A 26458-nucleotide genomic window follows, 5' to 3' on the forward strand; every position below is an offset into this window, starting at 1 on the left:
AAAATACCCAACAGTTAAGGAGTTGGTTAAATAAATTTCAGTCCACTCCTAAGACAGAATACTAGGAAGTCATTAAAAATCATTTGAGGGACGCCTGGGTGGCTCAGTCAGTTAAGCCTCTGCCTTAGGCTCAGATCATGATCCCAGCATCCTGGGATTGAGTCCCTCATCAGGCTCCTTGCTCAGTGGGTAGCCTGCTTCTCCCTCTGCTTGTGCTCTTGTGCTCTCACTGAAATAAATAAATAAAATCTTAAAAAAAATCATTTGAGGAAAATAATAACAGAAAATGTTCTGAATAGTTGCCAAGTTGAAAGTAAAAATAGAATAGGGGGACCTGGCTGGCTTAGCCGGTAGAGCAACTGTTGATCTTAGGGTTCTGAGTTTGAGCCTCATGTTGGGTGTAGAGTTTACTTAATAAATAAATAAATAAGTAAGTAAGTAAGTAAGTAAATAAATAAATAAATAAAAATAAATATTAAAAAAAAGTAAAAGTAGAACAAAACAGCATCCAGAGTATGACCCCAGTTTGTTTTCTTAAGAAGTCTTATATATAGGGGTGTCTGGGTGGCTCAGTTGGCTAAGCATCCAACCTGTTTTCGGCTCAGATCATGATCTCAGGGTTGTGAGAGTGAGTCCTGTGACAGGCTCTGCATTGGACATGGAGCCTGCTTAAGATTCTTTCACTCTTGGGGCACCTGGGTGGCTGAGTCGGTTAAGCATCTGCCTTCGGCTCAGATCATGATCCCAGGGTCCTGGGATTGAGCCCCGCATCAGGCTCTCTGCTCAGTAGGGAGCCTGCTTCTCCCTCTCCCCCTGCTTGTGCTCGCTCTGTCAAATAAATAAAATCTTAAAAAAAAAAGATTCTCTCTCTCTCTCCCTCTGCCCCTCCCCCACCCCTGCTCATGCACACTCTCTAAAAAAGTCTTACATATTTATATATAAACTTATAAGTCTTACATATTTATATACACACACAAAGCAACACTGTAGAAAAGATATACACCAAAATACTGTCAGGAGTCTCATCTGGGTGGTGGAATTACCTGAGGTTTTTAGTTTATTGTTTTTTTTTTTAAGATTTTATTTTTATTTATTTGGCGGAGAGAGAGCGACCACAAGTAGGGGGAGCAGCAGGTAGAGGGAGAGGGAGAATCAGGCCCCCTGCAGGGAGCCCGATGTGGGGCTCAATCCCAGGATCCCGGGATCATGACCTGAGCCAAAGGCAGATGCCTAATGACTGAGCCACCCGGGTGCCCCGAGGTTTTTAGTTCTTGTAGGTGTTTTTCTATACTTTCCAAATCTCAGTGTAAAACAAAGTGCCTAACACTGAACAGACGCTCAGTAAATGTGAATTTTATTTCTACCCCATCTCCTCCTTTCTTTTGGAAGACAGGAACCCTTGATGTTCTGGGTAATGAGGAAAACAAAAGGCCAGGGGCTTCCCAAAGACCGGCCCCAATTTGGGCAGATACCTACTGAAGCTTTGCTTCTTCTGTGGGTCCGCAGCCATGAACTCTGCAATAGTTCACATTCAGCTAACACCTGCTCCGGACAAGGGTCAGCTTAGTAGAGGAGGCAGAAGTAGCCCCTGGGATCTGAGGGGCTCTGTGCAGGAACTCTGCTTGGGGCTGTGACTTAGTCCCACGGCAGTCTGTTTCTGTGGAGGTGATAAGTCCCAGAGAGCTAAGGGAGATTTCTGATGGAGGCACAAACAAGCTCTGCTGCTTCCACACATCTAAGCCGGTGCATCCACGGCCCCCACCTGTCCTCTCATCCCTGGGGAGGAGGACCATACAGGATTCTGAATAAAAACTGGGCAAGACGCTCTGCTTGGCTGAGCAACAGATTACACAGTATGAGAAGCAGAATGAAGACCCCACTTCCTTAGGGCAGCTGCTGTCTGTCCATGTTGGCTACCATTGGCATCGGTCCTTTTCCCCTCGGGTCCAAAGACAGAAGTCAAGGGTGGGTGACAAAAGGATGTTTATTTAAGCTTGATCTCCTGATATGGTCATTAATGTAAAAATATATAATTTAAAGTCAGGGAAATAATAATCAGCTTGGTGTCACCTCCCTTCCACCCTTCTGGTACAGCTTTTCCAACTGGCCTCCATTCCAGCTGCTCCCTTCAAAATCTTGGAGTGTGGGGGACAGGGGTCACTTCTTGGCAGCTTCTGCTTGTGCTTCCAAATCTGCCTCTTTCTGGGCAGCCAGGAATGCGGCTCGCTCCTTCTGGAAAGCTGCCAGCTCTTCTGAGCTGAGGCTGCAGGTGCAGAAGAACAGAGTGAGTGAGTGGCCGGTCACTGCTGGGGAGCTCACAAGGGCCTGCACCACTGTGTCTCAGAGCCCCTCTCTCCCTCCCTGGACTCTGCAGCGTCCATACCTTTGCCACCCCCACCCCCACCTTATATCCCCTTCTTAAAGCCCCACCGGTCCTTTGAGATCTCAGCCATACCCCAGTCCAGATTAATTGCCCCTTTGCCCCTTCCTCTGGCCCCCAAACACTTGGAACAAAGAAGTCATCGGGCTGTGCACCTGTGCCTCCCCACAAGCAGGGGGTCAGACTGACTCACCTCTGCACTCCTAGTAAAAGTAAAGATTTGCAAAAAGTCAAGTCTATCCCTGTACCGTGCTTAACCCCACTGCTCTTGGGAAGCAACCCCGTTGGCCTCAGCATGGGGTATGACATCAGTAGCAAAAGGCCCATAAAGGGCCAAGTGCTGCCCCTGCTGTTGTCTGAACCAGATGCCCTCCCATCCAACATCGCACTTCAAAGAAATAATTCTTGAGGTCATCTCAAGCTCTAGGAGGGGGTCCCCTGTTGGCCTCGGGATCAGTTCTGAACTTGAGACAGCTGGAAATGGCCTTCGGCCTTCCCAACTGGTCCTTCTGTCTCACCTCTCTTCCTAGTCCCCACTCTGCTTCTAGCACCGTATGCCAGAGCACACTGCACTTCTTTGCTTTACTTTGTCACTTTCTGTCCTTCACAGGGATCCTTCCACTTCTTGGAATGCTTGTCCCAGTCCTTGACCTCCTTTTCCAAATCTCTGCTTAGATGTCACCTCCTCTATGAAGTCCTCATTGACACACCAGGCCAAATCAGGAGCTCTACTCTCTCTTCTCAAGACACCTTTTGTCAGCAATGACCACCCAGCAGCCTAATGCTCCACTTACACATCTGCCTCCAGCTCTGAACTGTGAGCTCCTCAGGAGTGCGGCCAAGCATGGCTAGCTTGTTCCTAGCTGTCTCCAATGTCCACAATAATGTCTAACACATAACGAGTACTTAATACTCATATTCCAAATGAATGAATGAATAAGGCTCCCCACTCCCAAGAATCTAAGGTCCTTGACTCAGAAGCTGACCCTCCCACTGTAATGGGCCCTCTCAGCTTTGCCCCAGAGCTAAGAACTTTCCAAGCCCTCCCTTCACATTGTACCTTCCCAAGACACTCACTCCTTCACCACACGAATGCCCAGAGAACGGGCAGAGCCAATGATGGAGCGAACCACAGAGGACAGGGGCACATCCTGCAGGGCGAAGGCCTCATCCTGAGCTTTGACTCGGGCTATCTCATACACATGCTTCAAGGTCACCAGGCCTGCCACTTCCTTCCCTGGGAGGAAGAACAAGTAGACCTTCAGGTGTCCCTGCTTCCTTCCAGAGCCCCCAGAATCCTGGGTGCCCACCCTGACACTTACCTGTCTGCCGGGCCCCCTTCTCAATCCCAGCAGCTGCTTTCAGGAAGTAGGAAACAGTGGGTTGTCCAATTTTGATTTCAAATGTCCTGTCAGGCTTAATAGGAAAGAAAATATATGACAATATCTCTTGTCTCCCCTAAGCCCTGCTGCCTCAGCCCAGAGAACCTCTAACTTCTGTTCCCCCTTCCCCTGACTCATCTTCCAATGGTGTCCCTCTAACAGACCATGAAACCGCAGGGAAAATAAATCTGTAGCTAACAGCTTTGCCACCTCTGTCCAGGCCCAACTCTGCTCTAGAAGCCCCAGCGAAATGGAGAGGCAAAGGGAGGAACTGCAATGTGGCAGGATGAGCTCAGAAAAAGTATGGTCTAGTCTCCACTGTGTAAATGGGGAAAAGGGACTCAGTAATAGGAAGATTCTCGCCCAAAGTTTGAAGCAGAGTAGCAACCCCAGGTGACCAGCCCCTCAGGAACTAAGAAGAATAAGGGGGAAGAAAAATAAACAGGATCACAAGGTGATGGGGATTAAGGAGTGCATTTGTTGCAATGAGCACTGGGTGACGTATGGAATTACTGAATCACTATATTGTACATCCAAAACTAATATAACGCTGTATACTGACTAACTGGAATTAAAATAAAAACTTAAAACCAAACAGGATCAGAGTCCCGACTGTGCACCTTCACAAAAATCTTGGTGGGCAAAGGAATGCCTTCTTTGATGTCCTTTGTCTTCTCGTTGAACTCCTTGCAGAACTGGTTGATGGAAACACCTCTCTGGATGGGAAGCGCAGGCGTTAGTGTGGGGAGGACATCCAGGAGATTCTTCTCTCCGTTTCCTCCTTCGTCTTCACTTCCTTACGTTCCCGTCCTCCCCAGATTGCTACCCAGATTCAAGTAACACTTCACGCGCCAGATGATTTGTAAGTATCATCCCTCTATCCTCCCAACAGCCCGTTGAGGAAGGAGCGAGGAAGCCGAGCCTCGAAGAGGCCATGGTACGAAGGCAAAAACAAAAAGCGTGTGGGTAGCAGAGCCGCGCTTTGAACCGAGGCCTCCCTGGCTCCGGAACCCGCACCCTCCACTCTCGTACTAGCTCCCACCCCACCGCGCCTCCCGCTCCGAGTTCCAGCCACGAGTGCACCTGACCCAGGATGGGACCTAGTGGGGGCCCGGACATGGCCTGGCCTGCCCGCACGATGGTCCGGATTACGCCGCCGGCCTCGGGCTTCCTGAGGGCCCGAGTGGCCCGGTTCAGCTTCGACATGACCGGGGTTCCTGGCCTTTGTTCACCTCAGGGCGACAGCAAAAGCGCCGGCTTCGGGCGCCGCCATCCTGGGTCAGAGGTCAAGGGTCCTCACATTAGGTTTGGGCAGGTGAAGCCAATAAAAAGAAGCGTTGTTTCGGCCCTTCTATCCTCCAACTAGTGAGATAAAGAGAGTAATATGAAGGGAAAAAATCTTTTAACTCGCGATCTGAAGATAGGGGAAGCCTCAATGGTTCAGATACTCACATTCCTCCTGCAAGGCACATAGGCAGTACCTCGGACAGCTAAACTGGTAGGAGGAGGAGGAGGAGAAGGAGGAGGAGGAGGAAGAGGACCTTAATGTTTGCACAGCATTGTGGGCATGGTAGTTTTGACCCTTATACGATTCTGGCACGTTGCTATGCTCTGGGGCGCCATCTGCTGGATATGATCATAATCCTTTGATTTGAAAGGAACATAGAGCTCCTCACACCTGACAATCTCTCTCTCTCCTCTCTCTCTCTCTCTCTCTCTCTCTCTCTCTCTCTCTCTCTCTCTCTCTAATTAACATATAATGTATTATTTGTTTCAGGGGTACAGGTCTGTGATTCATCAGTCTTACACAATTCACAGCGCTCACCATAGCACATGCTCTCCCCAATGTCCATCACCGAGCCACTCCATCCCTCCCACCCCCCTCCACTCCAGCAACCCTCAGTTTCCTGAGATGGAGAATCTCTTATGGTTCGTCTCCCTCTCTGGTTTCGTCTGGTTTCATTTTTTCCCTCTCTTCCCCTAAGATCCAAGCATGAGAATCTTTTTTACTTTCTGAGTCTGTTTCCTCACCTGTTGTTGAAAGGCACTATGGTTAAGAGTACAGACCCGGGAAGCAACTACCCGGTTGCTCCTCTTGCTGGCTGCGAACTTGTTCACGTTACTTATGTTCAGTTTCCTCCCCTTGTACCGTGGGGATTATAATATGCAGACATAGCTCTAGAGATTGTCATGAGGACTGAGTTAGCAAAGTGTGTTAGAACAATGCCTCTACTTAGTAAGCATGTGCTATTAACTGTACAGTGAGGACAAAACCTTCACAGGGCTGTTACAAGGCTTAACAGGCCCAGAACATGTTTGATACATCATGCCTGATAAAATAAAATAATAAAATAAAAATAAGCCAGCATCTCATTATGTCATTTAATTTTTTTTTTTTTTTTGGCACTTGCTACGTTCCAGGCAAGGTGCTGAGCACTTTAAGGGCATCATTATCTCATTTAATCCTCACAATGGCGTGAGGTAAATTCTTTTATTATATCGCTTTTCAAACGAGAATGTTGAGGCACAAAAAGGAGGTCAAAAATACCTACCCTGTGTGTGACAAGGCTGGGAAATAAATATTGGTATTATCCGATTCTAGACCTTGTGCCATATACCATGACTCAATATTGCCTCATCTAGTAAAAGGAGATAATCTGTGTTAACCGTACTGTAAACTCTGAGATTTTTTATTATGAATTTTTTTCGACTCCCACTAATTAAATGTGATTTTTCCTGCCTCTGAAGTTTATCAAGTTCTTTATAATGCTCTACCTCATTAGCCTTAGCAAGAGTCTGCAATCAAGCTGGCTCTTTGATTTACTAGTCGTAAAACCTTGGGCAGAATAATTAACTTCCCTGTGCTTTGGTTTACTCACTAGTAACATGAGGCTAATAATAGTAACAACCTCCCAGGAAATTAGTTAATTCAGGTAAAGCACTTAGAAGAGAGCCTGGCCCAGAACAAGCCCCGCTAGGTATGATTTATCTCTGGGTGCCCTACACTGCCCAGCCTTTATTTACAAATTTATTTACAAATAAGACATAAATCCTTCCTAAATGAAGGAATCAGCAAACAGATGGGCATGGCAGGTGCTCAGGGAGCCAAGAATGCTGCCTGGGACAAACTGGGCTCTGTTGCCAATTTCCACTTTCTGTCAATGAAAGAGTAGTTTTGATTATTCCAGCTCTTACAGATTATAAGGAAGCAACTCCCTGGTCTAGCTTTGGAAATGTGTGAGGTCAGACTGTTCAGTGGTGAAAATGCAGTATGACAGGTGAGTGAGGGTCGGATCATGCAAGTCTTCTCAGCCCTGTTAAAGCTATGGCTTGCAGTAGAAGCCATTAAAGAGTGTTAAGTAGTTGCATTTTTTAAAAAAGATTTTATTTATTTATTTATGTAACACAGAGAGAGAGACAGCCAGCGAGAGAGGGAACACAAGCAGGAGGAGTGGGAGAGGAAGAAGCAGGCTCCCAGCAGAGGAGCCCGATGTGGGACTCGATCCCAGAACTCTGGGATCACACCCTGAGCCGAAGGCAGATGCTTAACGACTGAGCCACCCAGGGGCCCCTAGTAGTTGCATTTTGAAAGGTGACCTTGGCTTGGATATGTGGAAGGATTGGGGGAGGGCAAGGATAGTTGCAGGAAGACCCATCAGGACAGGGCAGGAAGACAGTGGAGAGATGTTGGTGGCTTGGGAATCAATTCAGGAGATACTTAGAAGATAGAAATATATTTTAGTCAAGAAATGCTTGTGCAGGGGCGCCTGGGTGGCACAGCGGTTAAGCGTCTGCCTTCAACTCAGGGCGTGATCCCGGCGTTGTGGGATCGAGCCCCACATCAGGCTCCTCCGCTATGAGCCTGCTTCTTCCTCTCCCACTCGCCCTGCGTGTGTTCCCTCTCTCGCTGGCTGTCTCTATCTCTGTCAAATAAATAAATAAAATCTTTAAAAAAAAAAGAAATGCTTGTGCAATATGTACTGTGTCCATCTTTATGAATAATATCTCATGGAAACTTCACTATAATCCTATGAAGTATAGGTGCTATTATTATTCCCCACTTTACAGACTAGAAAACTGAAGCCCAGAGAGGTCAAATCACTCGTCCAAACTTATGCTACTAGAAAGTGGCAGAGTCAGAATTTGAACCCAGACCTTTGGCTCTGGTCCACCTACCCACTCCCTAGGCTGCCTTGCCAATCAACAGAACTTAGTGTTTGGTGGGTGAATTTGTCGGACGAGAGGGAGGGGCAACCAGGGTGATGCTCTGGATTCCAGCATGGAGAGTTTGGGCAAATGAATGATAAGGTCTTTCATGTTCAGCGTTGGAACACAGGAGCTGTAGGTGTGGGTGGAAGATTGTGAGCTGTGTTAGGAAGTACAGTGTAAGCCTTGAGAGTTGGTTTCTCTTTTTTTGTAATGTCAGTGCCTGGTTTAAGCTTTAACTGCAGAGGCATCCCCCACTTCAAGGAGGCTATCTGTGCTTCAGAGATGGCTATCTAAACACATTGCCAGCCACAAGTCTAGATATAAAGACTCAGGTCAAGTCCCCCTCTCCCCCTGAGGCTCCTTTGTTTTAGAGGTCTTGGTAATGGAACACTCAAACTGCTTGATTTCACTCTTCATGTGCTTTAAATTGCAGCTCTTCTGTTTTAAATTCACCAACAAATAATGTGCCTGTGAAATTTTAGGCCCCCACGCTGGACCCCAATAAAAGCAGAACCCAAGGCACTGCCCTTTCTGTCTCTCCCTCTGTGAACTGGCCATGTGGCCCAGGTGTGCCATGCAATTTCCAGGACCTGTGAGTAATCTTTTTTCCCCCAATGTTTTTTCCCTGCTGGTTATTGCTGAGGGCATCTTGAATTCATAAATACAAACCACAACGTGGAGGGCACCTGGGTGGCTCAGTCGGTTAAGTGTCCAACTCTTGATTTCAGTTCAGGTCATGATTTCAGCGTCTGGAGATCAAGCCCCGATTTGGACTCCACACTGGACGTGGAGCCAGCTTAGGATTCTCTCTCTCTCTCTCCCTCTGCCCCTCCCCCCCACAAACAACAACAAGAAACAAACAAACAAACAAAACCCCACAAGGCCAGTCCAGCCACAACATTGGTTGTCAGCAGCTGAGACCACTACACAACAGAGGTGCCTACAGGATCCAGCCACAGGGCCTGGTCTGGGAGAGAAGCCTGAGCTGCACACAGAAATGCTGGCATCTGTAGCATAGAGACCAAGAGTCCTTGGGGCCAGGGCCAGGAGTGAGATCACCCAAGGAGGAAAGAAGAGAAGTTAGCATTTAAAGAGGGAAAAGAGAAGAGAGAGTGAGCAAAGGACACCAAGAAGGAGCAGCCACAGGGTTAGAAGGCCAAGAGATGAGACATCTGAAGCTGCAAGAGAACAGTTTGAGAAAAAGAAGTGAAGAAGTGGAAGTCAACATAAAATTGAACAGAAGATGAAGAAGCCTGGACAATACATTATAAGTAGGGGGTTTTATACTGTGATCTCCAATGTACACAGCATAGAAAGATTCACTGGGCTGCAAAGAGGAGGAGCAAAGAGGGATGTGGAGTGCCAGGGAGCGAGACTTAGGAGGTCCCAGCTGCAAAGCCTGCAGCCAGCTCTCCAGGTGGGTAGTGGACCCCAGAAAAGCAGTTAAGGCCAGGGGTCAGTGGGTGGCTAATCCCCTTCCCCAAGGAGGCAGCAAGACCTTAGAGAGGGAACAGCTGTGTAGTGACCAAAGCATGCTTGGCAGAAATGCCTATGCCCTTGTGCAGCAGAAAGTCTCCTATGCTTTAAGGTGTAATGGGGAGAGAGCAGAGAAGCCACCAGCTCTGGAAGGAAGGGCTGCCCAGGCAGAGGTCTTCTTAGGGTGGAGGTCCAGTCGGGCCAACTCATCAGGGACCCGTTTGAACAGACAGCATTGGGTGCCAGTTGTGTCCTCTTGGGGTAAGGGGAAGGAACCCCAAATTTCCACCAATGGAAACAGAGATGAAGTTGAGTCAGAGAAAAGTAAAGTTCTATATCTTACATGCAGGAAGTATGAACTTTAATATCTGTACCTGTCACAAAAACAATGCTCAGCCCTGTTCCTGTTACCTCAGGAACTCCCCTGGAGCAGCATATTAGGGCAGGCAGAGAAGGGGGAGGCAGATATAGGGGGTTTTGATTGCAGATATAGGGGGTTAGGGACCTAGAACTGCCCACATACAGTTCACCCCTCTCCCTTAGCCCCCATGTTCAATCTGTCTTGAATCCCACCCACTTATGTCGCCACGGCTCCCACCAATTCTGCAATCTCCTCTGTGACTGCCAGAGAGCAGGGCTGACATCCCAAAACACACACTTCTTCCTAGCTGTGTGACTTGAGGCAAGTCCCTACAGCTGTCTGGGCCTCAGTTTTCTTTTTTTTTTTTTTTTTAAGATTTTATTTATTTATTTGACAGAGACAGCCAGCGAGAGAGGGAACACAAGCAGGAGGAGTGGGAGAGGAAGAAGCAGGCTCCCAGCGGAGGAGCCCGATGTGGGGCTCGATCCCAGATCGCCGGGATCATGCCCTGAGCCGAAGGCAGACGCCCAACGACTGCGCCACCCAGGCGCCCCTGGGCCTCAGTTTTCTTAACTGTGAAATAAGAATTGAAAAGTAGGGGCGCCTGGGTGGCACAGCGGTTAAGCGTCTGACTTCGGCTCAGGGCGTGGTCCTGGCGTTCTGGGATTGAGCCCCACATCAGGCTCCCCCACTATGAGCCTGCTTCTTCCTCTCCCATTCCCCCTGCTTGTGTTCCCTCTCTCGCTGGCTGTCTTTATCTCTGTCGAATAAATAAATAAAATCTTTAAAAAAAAAGAATTGAAAAGTACCTACCATACAAGACTGTTGAGATAATTTAACATGATTACATAGGCAGGGTACCTAGCTCAGGCCTGGTTCAAGGCATATAGTAAGCACTCTATGAAAGCTAACGACTAATATTGTCAGTTGGACACTCAGAGCAGCTCACACTGTGGCCTCTCCGCCTCCATTCTTGCCCCTCCAGTCTATCCTCTCCAACTCAGCCAGTGTCAGGCCCTGTCTAAAGCTTGTCAGTAACACCTCCAGCTTCTTTTCCCAGAGTGTGGGTCTTGGTCCATCTGAAACACTTGTTAAGTTTAGCTTTCTGGGATCTCCCTCCAGTGTCCCAGGGAATCCTGATGGGACTCATCACTCTACAAACTAAAGTCTACACTTCATATGGGATTCAAGGCCATTCAAGCAGCTAGCCCCTGCCACCTTCTCCAACCTCATACTCCCTACCTCACCCTCTGACCAACCAGAGTGTACATTTCCCTGTTGCCCTGAACTCTCCTACACCTCCCCATTTGTACGTGTACAGACCCGGACACTTCCTCCCTTTTCCTCCTGGCTCCTTCTGCCGCCCTATCCCTCAGGAGGGTGCTTCTTATGGGCTGAATTCTCTCCTTTCCAAAGTAAAATCTTTACTCTAACCCCCAGTACTTCAGTATGTGACTGTGTTTGGAGATGGGGTCTTTAAAGAGGTAGGTGAGGGGCACCTGGGTGGCTCAGTCTGTAAGTGTCTGCCTTTGGTTCAGGTCCTGATCCTGGTGTCCTGGAATGGAGCCCCCCCAAAATTGGGCTCCCTGCTCATCAGGGAGTCTGCTCCTCCCACTTCCTCTGCCCTTCCCCAGAGGCTCTCTCTTTTGTGCACTCTCTCTCTCAGATAAATAAATAAAATCTTTAAAATAAAATAAAATAAAATAAAATAAAACAAAGACGTATGTGCATTAAAATGAGGCGATTAGGTTGGGTCCTAACAATCTGACTGATGTCCTTATAAGAGAAGATCAGGACACAGACATGCACAGAGGAAAGACCACGCGAGGACACAGTAAGAAGGTAGCCATCTGTAAGTCAGTAAGAGAAGCCTCAAAAGAAACCAGACCTGCCGACACCTTGATCTCAGATCATATTTTTTAAAAACTAGCATTGTGGCTTATCAGTGGGTTATTAAATTGATTTTGTGAGTTCAACTAACATTTTTAAAAAAGATTTTATTTATTTATTTGACAGAGAGAGAGACAGCCAGTGAGAGAGGGAACACAAGCAGGGGGAGTGGGAGAGGAAGAAGCAAGCTCCCAGCGGAGGAGCCAGATGTGGGGCTCGATCCCAGAATGCCGGGATCACGCCCTGAGCCGAAGGCAGACGCTTAATGACTGTGCCACCCAGGTGCCCCTCAACTAACATTTTTAACAACATAGAATGGAACAGAAAATAGCCAAGTCCATCCCATGGAGTAAAGGTATGTATTGTCTCATCACACTGGTGTTTCCCTTGAGTGCCTATGTGTGTATTGGACCATAATAAAAATGTCTTTCCTACTAATGCTCATGGGCAAAAAAAAAAAAAAAAAAAAAAGAAAAAGAAAGAAAGAAAGAAAAAGAAAGCCCCTGTAGTTTCAGCTGCAACAAGTCCCTGCTTGTTCAAATTGCAGAGTGTGAGGGTTTGGTTGAATCAGCTAACCTTATCTTAGACACTTTTATTATAAAATATCATAAACAAACAAATAGCGTATACAACATAAAGGTATAGCTCAACTATTATAAAACAAGTACCCAGGTGAGTACCACTCAGTCAAGAAACTGAACAGCACCATGGACAGCGCCCTGGTGCCGCCCCTCCCCCCCCTTTTCCCCTCTACATGCTCCTTCCCAATTATGACCACCATCCTGATTTTTTTGCTATTGACTTCCTTGACTTTCTTTATTTCTAACATTGCATTTATCTTGCTATACACCTAGGAGTGGAATTGCTGGCTCATGTGGTAACTCTGTGTTTAACTGCTTGAGGCACTGCTGGACTGTTTTCCTAAGCTGCTGCACCATTTTACATTCCCCTGAGCAGTGTGTGAGGATGCCAAATTCCCCACATCCGGACAATGCCTGTCTGCTTTTGTCCCAGTCTATGGGTCATCCTTTCCTGTTTCTTTGCATGAATTATATTTTTTTTGTTGGAAACTGAAGATTTTAATTAATATATTGTAGCAACTCAGTACTAATCTACCCCCTCTGAGACTTGTTTTTTGTTGTTTGTTTAGTGACTGGCTGGGTTATTTTAGTGAAGTCTATCTCCCCCTCCTCCCCACACTTTCCAGTCTAAATATAAAGCCTCTGTCTTGATCCTCAGGAAGTGCAGCCTTGGGTACGCCCACAGTCACCCTGGGATGACACTGGTCTGGGCAGGGCTCTTCTTGATGGACTCTTTCCCTGGCCACACCCAGCTGTTAAGCTCCATTCAATGCTAGCCAAGTCCTCTATTGTTTTCAACAATGTCCTGGGACATAAATTGCTCCATAAACTGATCCAATAAAATTTGGTCTCTTTAAAGGAATAGGGTTTGGATCCCCGAATCTACCTGAGTGTTCAATCTTTTCCCAGCCCCCATTCCTACTTACAAGGGCCTCAAAGGCAGAGCCCAGCATCTTAGCCCTTCCTTCTTTCCAAATCTCTTAGCCCAGAGAGTTTCTTGTTTTGTTTTTTCTTCAACATCTTTTCTGAAATAGATACACAAATCTTCTTCCAAACTGTTTATGCCAGCCACTTGTCTTCAGACCCTTGAAACCAAGAATTGAAGAAATAGAGGTTGTATCTTGTTCCTTTCTTTGTTGCCTTTTTTTTTTTTCCAAGATCTAGATTGAAGAGAGAGAAGACAGGGGTTGAACAAAGGGATTTCAGAACCATACTGAAAATTTTTATCCCACTATAGGTAGGTACTATTATTATTCCCATTTTATAAGTAAGGAACATGAGGTCCAAAGAGATTGAGAAGCTGGAGTTCCTGAGACAGAGCTGGAAGTCAAGGCTGGAACTTGGGCACTTGTGTCTGTTGGTGGTGTCCCAACTCTCCCTTCCTCTCCCTCACCTGAACAATGCTGGGACCAGGTTCACCCCAGGCTTTGGGGGGCCCCTTGTGGTCTGGCTGTGCTCATCATGCAGCTCTGATCCCAGTGCACTAGACCACAGGAGAAATCTCTGCCTCCTGCAGTACCCTGGAATCTCTCTCAGTCCTTCCTCCCTGCAGTCTGGTGTCAGATGATAGCACTGGGGCTTTGATCAATCCTCAGCTATGTGCTTGCATGGCTGTGTGACCTGGGGCAAGTATCTCTTCCCCCATCCTCCGAGCCTCAGTTTCCTAATCTGTAAACTGGAAATTCTAATAGTTATTGAGCATGTGTTTATTGAGGGCCTGCTCTGGTAGGCAATGTGCTGGAAGCTGGGAATGCAAAGGGGAGGGAGACTGTCCCACTGTCCTCGTGTCCCATGGCTGTGTGTACCTGGCATGGAGGTGGGGAGCAGCAGGCATTCAAGGATGGGAGCTCTCCTGTGGTGCAGGATTTGTATGATCTGCTGCTGACAGCCCAGCAGTCCAGCTCCCTCAGTGGTGGCCTCTCAGGGAGCCTCTCTTTGATTAATGAGTGCCTTTGTCCCTAAAGGATGTGCTGCTAGCTGCCTTCTTGTTTCATCTGGCTGCTGGGGCCCTCAAACAGTTGGCAAAGCAGTTGGTATCATTTACTATTTTTAGGTGGGGGAGTTAGTGGGGTGTGTGGATGTGGTGGGGCCCAGGGGGGGTCCAGGAGACAGGGAGCATCACAAGCAACAAGATGGGGGGGGAGTGGAGGAAGGATGCTCTCTCTCAGGAATGTATGGACAAACTTTTGCTTCTCCTTCATGACTGTGGCCAAAGGACACCTCTGGACAGCCTTCCTTGATTTCCTCAATAAATACTCCAAAGACTCAGTTTAAGGATCTACCCTCTGGGTTTCCCCCAGTCCTTGGTTATGGTTCCAAGTATACTAAGAAATAATGTGCTGTAGGGATCTTATCTGATGCATTTCTGGGTCTCTCCTGCTCTGCATCTCTGAGCCCCATCCTGCCATTCCTCATCGTAACAACAAGGTATAGAAGTTAGGAGTCCAGATTTTGGAGTCACACAGCTGAGATCTACTCTTGGTCCCTTTCTAGCAAGAAAGCCGTGTCCAAGTTAGGTTTGTACAACTCTGTTTTCTCATCTGTAAAATGGGGGATTATCGTGCCTGCCTCCTAGAAATCAAAGGCCTTATTTTGCCCAAACCACAGAGCATGGCACCTGGCATAGACTGATAGATCTCTTGCAAGCCCAGGCCCGGAAGGAGCTGCGGAGCTGCGGGCTCCCAAAGGTCTCCATCTCCCCTTTGTGCTTCTCGGGTAGTGAGTGGGTGCTAGAGGGAATGTGGGAGGTGTTCCCTGACACCCCGGGGCACAGAGCCGGCCAGAGATCACCCAGCGAGAAAGTGGCCGAGCTAGACTGAAGACAGGTCTGCGAGTCCAGTCAATCGCAGCATTTTTCCTCGGCCTCCCTGCTAACGGACACCCCCGTCCTCCGATTCCTCCAGTATTTTCCTTCTGTCCTTCCAGCCCCAGCTTCTCTCCTCTAATTCCGCGGGTTCCCATTTGGGAGGTGGGGTCTCAGACAGGAGGTGAAGAGTCCCCCGGCCAAAGGTGGGGAAAGGGGCCTCCCGCCCAATGCGAAGTCTCCGGCTTGTGGTGGGGGAGGGGGCGCCCGTGTCTCTGGGAGAACCCGGAAGTCCCCAGTAATGAGGGCGGGGTCTGGGGAGCCCGAACCGGTGGATGGGTCTCAAGGATACGGGGGAGTCCCCGAACCAGCGAAGACTGGCTAGGGAGTCCCTGAGACAGAGTGGTGGGCGGGGCTTCCCAGAGTCTGGGGCGGGGTGAGGGAGGGGCGTGGTTTCCCAAGAGGGCGGAGCTCTCCCGACTAGAGCTAAGCTTCGCCGCAAGGGGCGGAGTCTCGGGTGGGGCGGGGCTCCGGGGGGCGGGCCCCAACGGGGCGGGGCATCGGGACAGGGGGCGGAGTGTGGCTGGTCGCGTTGGCCCCCTCCCCCGGCCCCGGGTGTCCCCGTGACAAGGCAGCGCGGAGCCGCCGCGGGCCGGGCGCATCCCGCCGCAGCGGCCCCGGGGCCGAGCAGGGGCGAGGCGCGAAGGGAGCGGCGCCGAGCGGGGCCGGGAGCGCGGCCAGGTGAGACCGCCGGGGCGGAGGGGGCGGGGGCTGCGCCGGGCGGGCCCCGGCGGGCGCGGGGGGCGTGTTTGCGTGTCTGGGGGTGGCAGGAGGAGTGGGTCCGAGGGCGGGTGCGGGGGGCTGTTTGCGCGCTCTCGGGTCCCGGGTGGGCTTGGCGCCCGTCCGGGCACTGCCCGCGGGGCTCGGGGTGTGCGGGACTGTGTGCGTGCGCGCGCGTGTTTGTGGCGAGGGGCCGCCGGGTGTGTATCTGCGTATGCGCTGGGCCGTCATTGTGCCTGCCCCGGGCGCGGGGCGCGGGCCTGCCCCGGCGCAGTCCCTCCCGCGTGGGGATGTTTTCCAAACAGGCTTCCTGCGGAGACGGGCTCTGCTGCAGCCCCAGCCGGAGTGGGGAGCGCCGCCCCCACAGGCCTCCAGAGACCTGGGCGGCCCTGGGACTGCAGACAGACACCTGAGGGAGGGAGGGGGCGCGCACCCGGGAGGGGTCCAGAGGCCTGTCCGCTGGGTGAGGCCAAGGTGGGGAGACTGAGGCAGATGGATGGGGAGAGGAAAGTGGCCAGACAGACGGAGATGGGGAGGAGGGTGGGAAGAGAGACGGCGAAAAGGACAGCCCAGGAGGACAGAGAGTCATTGAGAAAAAAGACAGACAGACAGAGGCCTAGACCTGCAGAGGGGCTGAATGATTAAGACGGATAGATTCCAAAAACCCGACAGAAGGGTTACTCACAGGCGCCGGGGCCAAGAGCCAAATCCAGAAACTGAGTCTAAGATGAGGAATAAGGGTCCTCTAACTCCTGAGGTGTCCGTCTTCCAAGCAGATCCCAGACTGGTGTCCTGGCCAAAAAGAAGTCTCTGGCCACCCCATGTCGGTCCACCCCACTGGCCCCACCAAGCATCCTGACCCTCTGAACGTGGGGCCCTCTCCTCTTGGTTCCATCCCACCCATTTCCCTTCCCTGGTATCCCAGCAACCCCGGGATAGTTTAAAGGAGGCAGAGGTGGAGCAGTTGCCATAGCAACAGAGGTGGTGAAAGGTCATTCTGGCCTTAGCCTAGGTGGCCCTACAGCAGGCCTGAGCTGGCATTGAGGGGGGTTGGGATGGGAGGTTGCAAAATTCTTTTTCTGCTTCCCCACTCTGCCCAGAATGGTGCTAGAAGGAAACCCTGAAGTGGGGTCTCCCCGAACCTCAGACCTCCGGCATCCAGGGAGCCAGGGCTCTTGTGTCCTCTCTTCTCCTGGTGAAGATGCACAGCCAGGCGAGGAGCCCATCAAGTATGGGGAACTCATCGTCCTGGGGTGAGCGACCCTGGTCCAGGTGGGGCAGGGCACCAGGCACCCCCAGGGCAACCAGACCAAGGGCCCCAGCTCTCCCCATGTATGACCTTATGCTGTTTGTCCCTCCTCACCTTCCCAACTGAGAGACAGAGTTGACCAAATCCACCTCAATTCCTGTTATTTTAGCTTCCCATTTTTTGTAAATTTCCGAGAAAACTAACTGCCCACCTAAGTTACTTTTCAGAAAAAAAGTAGCACCATCCGCCTTTCATAAAGCACCTAGCGTATGTAGTCTGGGGTGAAGAACTCTGGTTCTCCAGCAGAAATGCTTGGTTCAAATCCTGCCTCTCCAAGTTGCTTAACTTCCCTGCGCCTCCATTTTCCCATCTTACAAATAGGAATGATAATAATACCTCAGAGGGTTGTCAGAGGAATGAATGAGGTGATTTCTGTAAAGCACATAGAACAGTGCCTGGCACGTATCAAGTGTTCTGGGAGGCAGGCTTGTGCCAAGCCCTTTCATGGACATTATTTCATTTCAATCTTCACAAAGATGCTGTGAGGAAGGAGGTGAGGAAACCGAGGCTCAGAGAGGGGAAGTGACTGGTCCAAGGGCACACAGCTGGTAAGTGGCAGGGCTGGGATTTGGACCCAGATCTTTCTTACTCTAGGTCTAGTGCACTTTGACTAAGCCACAGCTGACCCTCACGCTACAGATGATAAAACCGAGGCCAGGAGAGGTGAAGGGATGTGAGTTGGCGGCTGGGTAGACCTCATCCCTTCCTGGTCTCCGCCTGATCAGGATTCTTGCACCACCCACTTAGCGCTGCCCCCAGGCGCAGATCCTTCTTCTTCCTCCCCCATCCACACCTCCTTTTGGCCTCTCTCTCTGCCATCTGCCCAGAAGAAGATATTTGATAAGCTATGCTATCATCGTGATTATTTAGAAATAATAATGGCTACTGTTTGCTGACATGTACACACCATGTGCTTTTTCCTAATAAGTTAACATTTATCAAGAGCTTGCTATATATATGTTGAACTCTGTGCCAAGCATTTTTAAATGCTTTATCTCATTTAGTTCTCACAACGAACCTGCGAGGTAGGTCCTGATTAATTAGCACCATTTTACAGAGGTCATGTGATAAGTGGAAGAGCCAGGATTTAAGCCAGGCCCATCTGAGCCCCGAGCCTGTGACCGGAACTGCCCCACACCCCAGAAGTGGGAAGAACTTACAAGGGCAAAAGTGATTTTGCCCCCCTCAGGGCTGCTTGCATGAGAAAAACAGCTGCTTGGTGTCCCAAAGAAAGGGCTGACTTACCAGCTGAGGGCAAGGCCACTGATGGGGGAGAGTGTAGACCTAAGGGTAGAGGCCCTCTTGGCAGCTGTTTATTCCCAGTAGAGCAGTGACACCCCACGCTGGCTACAGAGCCACGTGAAGAGCACATTGAAAAGATGCACTGACAGTCCCGTTCCAAACCTACAGAATCAGAATCTCCATGGGCGGAGCCAGGGAATCTATATTTTAACAAGCTCATGAGAAGACTCTAAGTCAAGTGGTCTTTGTCTGTCTTTGGCAGCTCTTCATCCTGGTACTCCCTGCTCCAAAACCTTCCATGGCTCCCTAGTCTTGCAGAATAAAGTCCAGACTCCTAAGCTTGGTGTTCAGGGCCCTTCCACCAGCTTCATCTGCCTCTACTTCAGCTCACCACCCAAGTCACCAATCCCTGATCTCACCAAACCCTGCCAGCCTCAGGCCCTTCGCTTGGGGCGAGCCTTTCCTCTGGAAGGGCTTCTGCAAGAGAGGCTGGAGTCAGACAGACCCGAGTTCAAATCTCTGACTTTTTCACTTACTAGCCTGGGACCTCAGGCAGGTCATTTTACCTCCCTGAGCCTCAATTTTCCTCATCTGTAAAATGGGAAGGAAGATGCTTGCCTGGCAGGACATTGCACAGATTCCATTAGGTAATTAATAACGTGAAGCACCAGGAACATGGGAGACTCCAGTACATGGCAGTGATCAAGGCTGTGACTCACCCCATCTTTGCCTTCCACAGTCACTCCCTCCGGATAAGAGCTGGAAGGTAGAAATTTGACATGTATGGATATATGGAGGTGGTGGCATTGTGGGTCTGTTTTTTTTCTTCTTTCTGGTTTCTAGTCATTCTTGTGGTGTCGTAAATGACAGTTTGCTGTAAAGGTGAATCCTTTCCAATTCTTCAAGGCCTAGCGAAGGTGTTCCCCCTCTCAGAAACCTGCTCTGAGAATTCCCTTCTCCTGTCTCTGGGCCTGTGGTGCAGCTGGTGCCCAGCTTCCTTGAAAAGCTCAGGACGCCCTTCCCTGCCACTGAGGGGACAGAACTGAGCTGCGGTGTGCCCCCTGTGGCACCGCAGCGCCCAGCAGCTGACCAGTCAGGTGTCCAGGAAACAAAGGATAATTGAATGAAAGGCCTTTTGAAGATATTCTGCCCTCACTCTGCTCCCCCAACACACTGATTTGATAGCGTAGGGTCTCTGAGTTTCAGGCGGTTGCAGGGCTGGCTTATGAAGGTAGCCTCTGCCCAGAAGTCAGCAGTTCCTCCAAATCTCTCAGAGGCTGACTTTCTCTCTCTCTCTCTGTCCCTGCAACCCCTTCTTTTTAACCCACTACATCCACAGCTACAATGGGTGTCTGGCAAGTGGGGACAAGGGCCGCCGGAGAAGCCGCCTGGCGCTGAGCCGCCGGCCCCATGCCAACGGCGTGAAGCCTGACGTCATGCACCACATCTCCACACCGCTCGTATCCAAGGCAAGCAGCTTGTCCCAGCGGACCTGGACAGAGGTCCTGCGCTCCCTGCCCAAGTCCCAGGTCTTCAGCCTTCCGGGTCCTACCCACCCACAATCCCGCCAGAGCAGGGGAGCCCACTGTGTCTTCACTCGCTACCTTGGGCTGCCAGAGAAATGTGCCGAGGGGAGATCCCCCATAGTGAACTATGTGTTACAGTTTGCATAATCTTTCTCTGATGACCAGACCCCAGCCAGTGAGTGGAAATGATCAGCATCATTTCAAGGCAGCCACGGCTCAGAGAAGGAACGTGGTGGTCACACAGCAATGGCAAAGGAAAAGCCTTTGGCTTCAGAGGACTTGGGTTAAGATACAGGCTTTCCTGTCTCCAGCTATGTGACTTTAGGCCCGTTTCTTCTCCTCTCTGAGCTGCGGTTCCCTCCACTGTGAAATGGGAAGGATAACGATGCCTCCTTCTTGGGGTTGCTGTACAGGTCAAATAAGGTAATCTGCATATAGTGTCAGCCACATAGTGCCTTCTTGGCAAGGGTAGACCTGCCCCTTTGTTGGGATTGGCCAGTGGGCCTTGGGTTCCAGCTTCTGGCTCCGAGGCTCACACTTGTCTTGGCCACATGCCGCGGGAAGTGACTTCTCTTTTCTCCCCCCCTCAGGCACTGAGTAACCGTGGCCAGCACAGCATCTCGTACACGCTGTCCCGGAGCCACTCGGTCATCGTCGAGTACACACATGACAGCGACACTGACATGTTCCAGGTATGCTCAGACCCCTCTGCACGCTTCTTGGCCACTGGGCCACCAGGCCTCAATGTGCAGCCCTGCAGGCGTTCCAGGGTGAACCTGGAAGGCCATGGTGAAGTTGCTCTGGGGGCACTCAGTGCAATCGACTACACTCCGATTGAAGTGCAGGATGAAGAAGCAGGATGTCCAAGGAGGGCTATTGACTTTCTGGAGTCACACAGCAAATCAGTGGCTACATCAAAATGTAAAACCCAAGACCAGACACCCAGGCCATGGGGCCGTGCAGCTTAGGGGTTTAGAGTGTGGTGTGAGAGTCATACTGCCTGGGACAGATCCCAGCTCTATCACCTACCAGCTGGGTGATTTTGGGCAAGAGTCACTTAACATACTCACTCTGGGCCTCAGTTTCCTCATCTGTACAGTGGGGCCCATAACGTACCCAATCCATGGAATTACCAGGCAGATTAGCTGAGATATTTCACATGAAGCGCTTGGCATGGCATCTAGTACATACAAAAAATTCGCTATTTGCTGCTAACGTTTGGGCACTCCCAGACTGGGTGTCACCTTTTCACTGGTCTATCAAAAAAACCAACTCATTTTTATTGAGTGGGGGAGACAGAGAAGCCCCAGACCCCGGTGCTTGGATTTGGAGAGGCCAGCTGAGAACCCAGAGGGCCTGGGGAGTTGAGATGGTACTGCCCCCTCCTCATTGTTGGGTGACCCTGCATGCAGAGCAGCTGCTGGGAACCCTGGGGAGGGGGGACGCCTGTGGGGTTCACTCGCACACATAGCATCCCTGTGCTTGCCCTTCCCTTCCTCACAGATCGGCCGCTCCACGGAGAACATGATCGACTTTGTGGTAACAGACACATCCCCCGGAGGAGGGGCTGCCGAGGGCCCCTCAGCACAGAGCACCATCTCCCGCTATGCTTGCCGCATCCTCTGTGACCGCCGGCCACCCTATACGGCCCGCATCTATGCCGCGGGCTTCGATGCCTCCAGCAACATCTTCCTTGGAGTGAGTGAGCGCCCCCCCCCCAGGCTGGGACTGGCACTTCATCTGAGAGTGAGCAGAGGGGTAGGGTAGGGATGGGCAGCGCCCTGGGGTGATAGACCAGCTGGCAGTCATCCTAACCATGACCTACGCTGGCATTAGTGATGCCACTTAAAAGATGAGCACGGTGAGGCTCCGAGAGTTCAGATGATGCCCACGGCCATGCAGCGTCCATTCCAGTCCTTTCTGAGCCACCTCTGACCGTGAGGGTAGAGGGGCAGCATCCCTGGCTCACAGCCTGCCGGGGGCCACTCAGGGATATGATCTGATCCCACATGTGGTCCCAGGAGCGGGCGGCCAAGTGGAGGACCCCCGACGGCCTGATGGACGGCTTAACCACCAATGGGGTCCTGGTGATGCACCCAGCAGGCGGCTTCTCTGAGGACTCGGCCCCTGGTGTCTGGAGGGAGATATCGGTCTGTGGGAACGTGTACACTTTGAGGGACAGCCGCTCTGCACAGCAGCGAGGGAAGCTGGTAGGTGGCCTGCTCCATGCCCACCCGCACCCCTCATCCTTCCCGGGCCCTTCCCCCTGATCTCCGGCCCTTCCTACACAAGGGAGCCCCAAAAGGCTCCATCTAGGGGCCATGCACCACTTGCCCCACAGAGAGGGCCAGACCATAGCCCCCAAAACGTCGCCCACATACTGCCGGAGGTCCGTGGGGTGGCGTGTGGTAGAGCAGACATAAACACTACAGTACCAAGTGGCTTTAGGGATGCCGGCAGCTGAAAAAAATCACAGCCTCTTACGAGGATGACACTTGGCCCATGTGTGAGCAGTTTATAGCCTAAAGTGTTGGCAGTCTGTAACGTGTCTCTCACGTTCAGACGGATTTAGCTTTATTATCCTCGCCTAGCGGGAAAGGGCCTTTGGAGGAGTTCTGACAGAGGTGACAGTGAAGGCTCCACGTGGCACAGATCGGAGAACCAAGGTTTGGAGCTGGGAGAGAGTCCTACAGAGAGGTGGGGGCCCGCCCAAGCTCATGTGGCCAGGCTCCTCAAATGGGCCACGCAGAGCTCTTCCCGCGTATGAGCACATCGTGCCAGCGGAGGCGAAAGCTCAGGGAAGAGCACAGCTTCTCTTTCCAGGGCATCAGTTCTACCGGGAGATTTGGGGAAACGTTATTTTTAAAAACTATGCGTGTGAATTTCACTGGCATTGTGGAGTACCTACTGTGTTCCGGTTCTGTTCCAAGCGTTTACAATGATTGATTCATGAGAACCGCTGAGATAACGGGGAGTATGGGAAGTAGCACCCATCCTGAGGATAAGGAAATTAAGACACAGAGAGGTTGAGTTACTCGACCAGGGATACAGAGTTAGTAAAGAGTGAAGCCAGAATTCACACCCAGGCAGGCTAGCTCTAGAGTCCTTGCTTTTAACCACAGCCATTAGGACAGCTGCCTTGGGCTGAGTCCCTGTGTTTCAGATAGAAGAGTTTCCCACTGTGCTCTTAAGGGAGAGCCTGGGGAAAACCTCATTTTGGTCCAGATCTCCTGATCTGACAGATGAAGTGACCAAGGCCAACGTCCCACTGTGAGGGACAGTGCATGCCTGGGAGCACTGACTTGCCCTCCCACGTGACTTGTCAGCCCTCCCGGCTCCTCTGCCTCCATCCTCGCCCCTCCTCTGCCCCAGCCCTCCCCCTCTTCTCTGCCCTAGCTGGCCCCACTGGTCCAGGATGTTTTCTCCAGGGAGGTTTGGTGGGATGGACCGGTGTCTTGGCTGGGGTGATGGCTGCTGAGCGGTCAGGGGTTTGGTGCCCTCTTGAGCAGTAAGGCCCTTCTGCTGTCTCTGGCAGGTGGAAAATGAGTCCAATGTGCTGCAGGACGGCTCCCTCATTGACCTGTGTGGGGCCACACTGCTGTGGCGCACGCCGGCGGGGCTGCTGAGGGCACCCACGCTGAAGCAGCTGGAGGCCCAGCGGCAGGAGGCGAACGCGGCACGGCCCCAGTGCCCTGTGGGGCTCAGCACCCTGGCCTTCCCCAGTCCGGCCCGTGGCCGCACAGCACCCGACAAGCAGCAGCCCTGGGTCTACGTCCGGTGTGGCCACGTCCACGGCTACCACGGCTGGGGCTGCAGGAGAGAGCGGGGCCCCCAGGAGCGCGAGTGTCCTCTCTGTCGCCTCGTGGGGCCCTATGTCCCCCTGTGGCTTGGCCAGGAGGCCGGCCTCTGTCTGGACCCTGGGCCACCCAGCCATGCCTTTGCACCCTGTGGCCACGTCTGTTCTGAGAAGACTGCCCGCTACTGGGCCCAGACACCACTGCCCCATGGCACCCACGCTTTCCACGCTGCCTGCCCCTTTTGTGGGGCCTGGCTCACTGGTGAGCATGGCTGTGTCCGCCTCATTTTCCAGGGGCCACTGGACTAGGCTCTCCCAGGCCCCAGCTGCCACGCCCACCTGCCCACCTAGGTCCCCCACCTCCTGCAGCCCAGAGGGAGCTCTGCATGTGGGACTCCACCCGCTGGCACATAGCCACACCAGATGGACGTGTTGGATGGGCTGTGCTCCTCCCCTCTTAACTCTGGTCCCTGAAACCCCTACCCCAGTCAGAATGACGGGGCCCTCAGCACCAGCTCTGTCCTGGGCTGATGGAGGGAAGCCCACCCCTATGCCCTGGCCCTTCCCGGGGTGTCCCACATCATGCCGCCTACACTGTGTCCCTGGGGGAGTGAAGGGGCCGTGGGTCCCTGACCCCCAGCTTAGGCTGGCTGTGCCCTGAGCCTGCCAACCCAGCTCCAGATATCCACCCTGCTGCTGCCCTGGGTTCCTCTATAAACCTTGCTGCTCAGCTGCCCTCACAAATCCCACGTGTCCAGCATGCGTGCAGTGCGGCCAGCCCCTGCATGAGTGACGGGTGGGCAGCAGGCTGGGGCCAGCATCTGCTGATACCCACTATGGGCTGGACTCCTTGCCAAGTGGGCTCTGGGGACACAGAGACGATCAGACTTGGTTCCCTGCCTGGTGGAGTTCACAGTCTAGTGGATGACAGACCAAATTACCGAATGCCAACACAGTTTCCTGCATACAGGATCAGAGACTCGTCAAGGGCTGTGGAGCAGGTCTCCCAAGCAGGCGGGAGAGTGAGAGAGGCTTGAGTGGGACCTCCCCACGGGAAAGGGAGGGCACTCTGGGCAGGGGGGAGGCCGAGCACAGGCTCAGGTATAAGGAAGCAGGGACCTGAATGAGGGATTGAGCGACTGGAGCAGAGGCCGCAGGGGGGCAGAAAGAGGGCTGGAGCAAGGGGTTGGGGCTGCCCTGATGGGGAAGATGCTGGATGGAGGCTTTGGAACCTCATTTATGGACAGTCAGGAGCAGAGGGAGGAGAGGGGACTCGCGGTCCCAGAGTACTGGCTGTGACAGAAGGGCTACTATTACCAAGTGCCCACCATGCCCTGTGCTGTGCTGCTGTTGCTAATAACTATGTTAATGGAGCACTAACCAGGAGGTTTTGCTATTTAATCCTCACAGTAACCGGCAAGGGGGGGGATTACCATTTCTGTTTACAGGGAGATTAAGGCACATGCGCCAAGTCACACAGCTAGAAAGTGGCCAAGACAGGATTCAAATCCAGAACTGCCTGCCTGGCCTCCTCCATCACACTGTGCTGCTTTCCTTGGTTGGGGGGTCGATGGAGTGGGGAGGGCAGCTCAGGTCACGGGAACAGCATGTGCAAACGTATGGCAGGGAAAATGCTTGACGACCAAGGAGCCAGGTCTGGAGAGGCAGAAAAGAGAAATGAGGGGGGAGGGCATTGGGCTGGGGCCTGGTGGCCCTCAGTTGCCATGGAGACCAAGTCTGAACTGGACACTTACTCATCTTGACTAAGTGGCACCTCTCCCTGACAGCCAAGGCAGGCTCAGTGTGCTGCTGGGGTTGCTTTCAGACCATTCCGGGGGGGAGCAAGCTAGGGAGACCGGTAGATGGAGGTTCTGGAGAGAGAAAAATCTGAAAAAGAGGCTTTAAGCATAGGCCTGACCTGGGCATCAGCCCCAGTTAAAGACAGCCCTCAGAGTCTTAGGGAGTATAGATTCCAAGGGGAGTGCTGCTGCAGGTCACACAGCTGGTGGGGACCACAGAGACTAGACCCAAGTCTCTCAAGAGGACAGAGGGTTCCTGCAGGTGGTGAAAAGGGGATGTGATGAGATTCTTCCTCCCAGAGCATCACATGGCACAGTGGGGGAGCCCAGATGGGGATGCTCGGGCAGATGTGGGAATACTGCAACCCCTACGCACATACACACATACCACTGGGAATCCAGTTCTCTCTTCTGACCCTGTTGGGAACCAGGCAGGGGATGTTCCGATCCTGTTTCCAGCAAGGAAAGGAGGGAGGAGAGACAAGCTAAGAGCATGGTCCCAACCCAGTGAGAACTTGGAAGTAGTGGTGGAGGATAAGACAGCCCTGGTCTTGGCCCACTCTGCCCCTTTCCAGCTCTTGGAGCCTCAGTCTCCTCACCTGTTTAATGGAATAGCAATTCCTATATCACCAGATGGCTGTGAATGTATGGACAGCACCTATAATACAGGAGGTATTTAATGTTACTTCCTCACCTACCCTTCCTGCATTTCCATGGTGAAGAACCAAGGCTAGGGATGGTCATGACCCCAGTGAGTGGACTTCTCCATATGATCATGTGCGTGTGTACGCTGGGGCAAGTGGAGGGGACAGTGTGGTGGAAGGTCTCAGGAAGGCTAGACCTCAGTTCAGGGACACTTGCGGATAGCCTGGGTGGCCTTAGGGAAGTCAATGCACCTATTAGCCTCAGTTTCCCCATTTCCTA

General features: G+C 51.8%; 2 protein-coding genes across 4 annotated transcripts; one reads left to right on the forward strand and one right to left on the reverse strand.

Annotated features, from left to right (window-relative positions):
* Nucleotides 1–1966: 1966 nt before the first annotated feature.
* On the reverse strand, nt 1967–5072 carry MRPL11 (mitochondrial ribosomal protein L11). Of its 2 annotated transcripts, none has more exons than XM_045775912.2 (5): nt 4846–5072; nt 4383–4478; nt 3703–3796; nt 3441–3617; nt 1967–2263 (listed from the first exon to the last, which is right to left on the reverse strand). In XM_045775912.2, exons 1-4 carry the CDS (start codon nt 4966–4968, stop codon nt 3454–3456), a joined length of 477 nt encoding a protein of 158 aa, XP_045631868.1. In that variant the 5' UTR covers nt 4969–5072; the 3' UTR covers nt 1967–2263; nt 3441–3453. The 2 variants fall into 2 exon arrangements, with proteins under 2 accessions (XP_045631868.1, XP_045631866.1); XM_045775910.2 differs by having other exon boundaries at nt 3458–3617; nt 4846–5071.
* A 10603-nt stretch (nt 5073–15675) lies between these two features.
* PELI3 (pellino E3 ubiquitin protein ligase family member 3) lies at nt 15676–24471 on the forward strand. Of its 2 annotated transcripts, XM_045775689.2 has the most exons (8): nt 15676–15823; nt 16963–17115; nt 17648–17719; nt 19753–19882; nt 20530–20631; nt 21443–21637; nt 21961–22149; nt 23475–24471. In XM_045775689.2, exons 2-8 carry the CDS (start codon nt 16964–16966, stop codon nt 24042–24044), a joined length of 1410 nt encoding a protein of 469 aa, XP_045631645.1. In that variant the 5' UTR covers nt 15676–15823; nt 16963; the 3' UTR covers nt 24045–24471. The 2 variants fall into 2 exon arrangements, with proteins under 2 accessions (XP_045631645.1, XP_087711179.1); XM_087855053.1 differs by lacking the exon at nt 17648–17719.
* Nucleotides 24472–26458: the final 1987 nt, after the last annotated feature.

This window comes from Ursus americanus, chromosome 24 (assembly GCF_024610735.1).
Source record: "Ursus americanus isolate L20-20 chromosome 24, mUrsAme1.1.p, whole genome shotgun sequence".
NCBI classification, from domain to species: domain Eukaryota; kingdom Metazoa; phylum Chordata; class Mammalia; order Carnivora; family Ursidae; genus Ursus; species Ursus americanus.

Coding starts and splice junctions, on each gene's coding strand:
- PELI3 (XM_045775689.2), top strand. CDS start 16,964: ATGGTGCTAGAAGGAAACCCTGAAGTGGGGTCTCCCCGAACCTCAGAC. Junction 19,883..20,529: donor CCACACCGCTCGTATCCAAG/GCAAGCAGCTTG, acceptor TCCCCCCCTCAG/GCACTGAGTAACCGTGGCCA. Junction 20,632..21,442: donor GCGACACTGACATGTTCCAG/GTATGCTCAGAC, acceptor CCTTCCTCACAG/ATCGGCCGCTCCACGGAGAA.
- MRPL11 (XM_045775910.2), bottom strand. CDS start 4,968: ATGTCGAAGCTGAACCGGGCCACTCGGGCCCTCAGGAAGCCCGAGGCC. Junction 3,618..3,702: donor GAAGGGGGCCCGGCAGACAG/GTAAGTGTCAGG, acceptor TCTTCCTCCCAG/GGAAGGAAGTGGCAGGCCTG. Junction 2,264..3,457: donor GGCATTCGTGTGGTGAAGGA/GTGAGTGTCTTG, acceptor CTGCACCTGCAG/CCTCAGCTCAGAAGAGCTGG.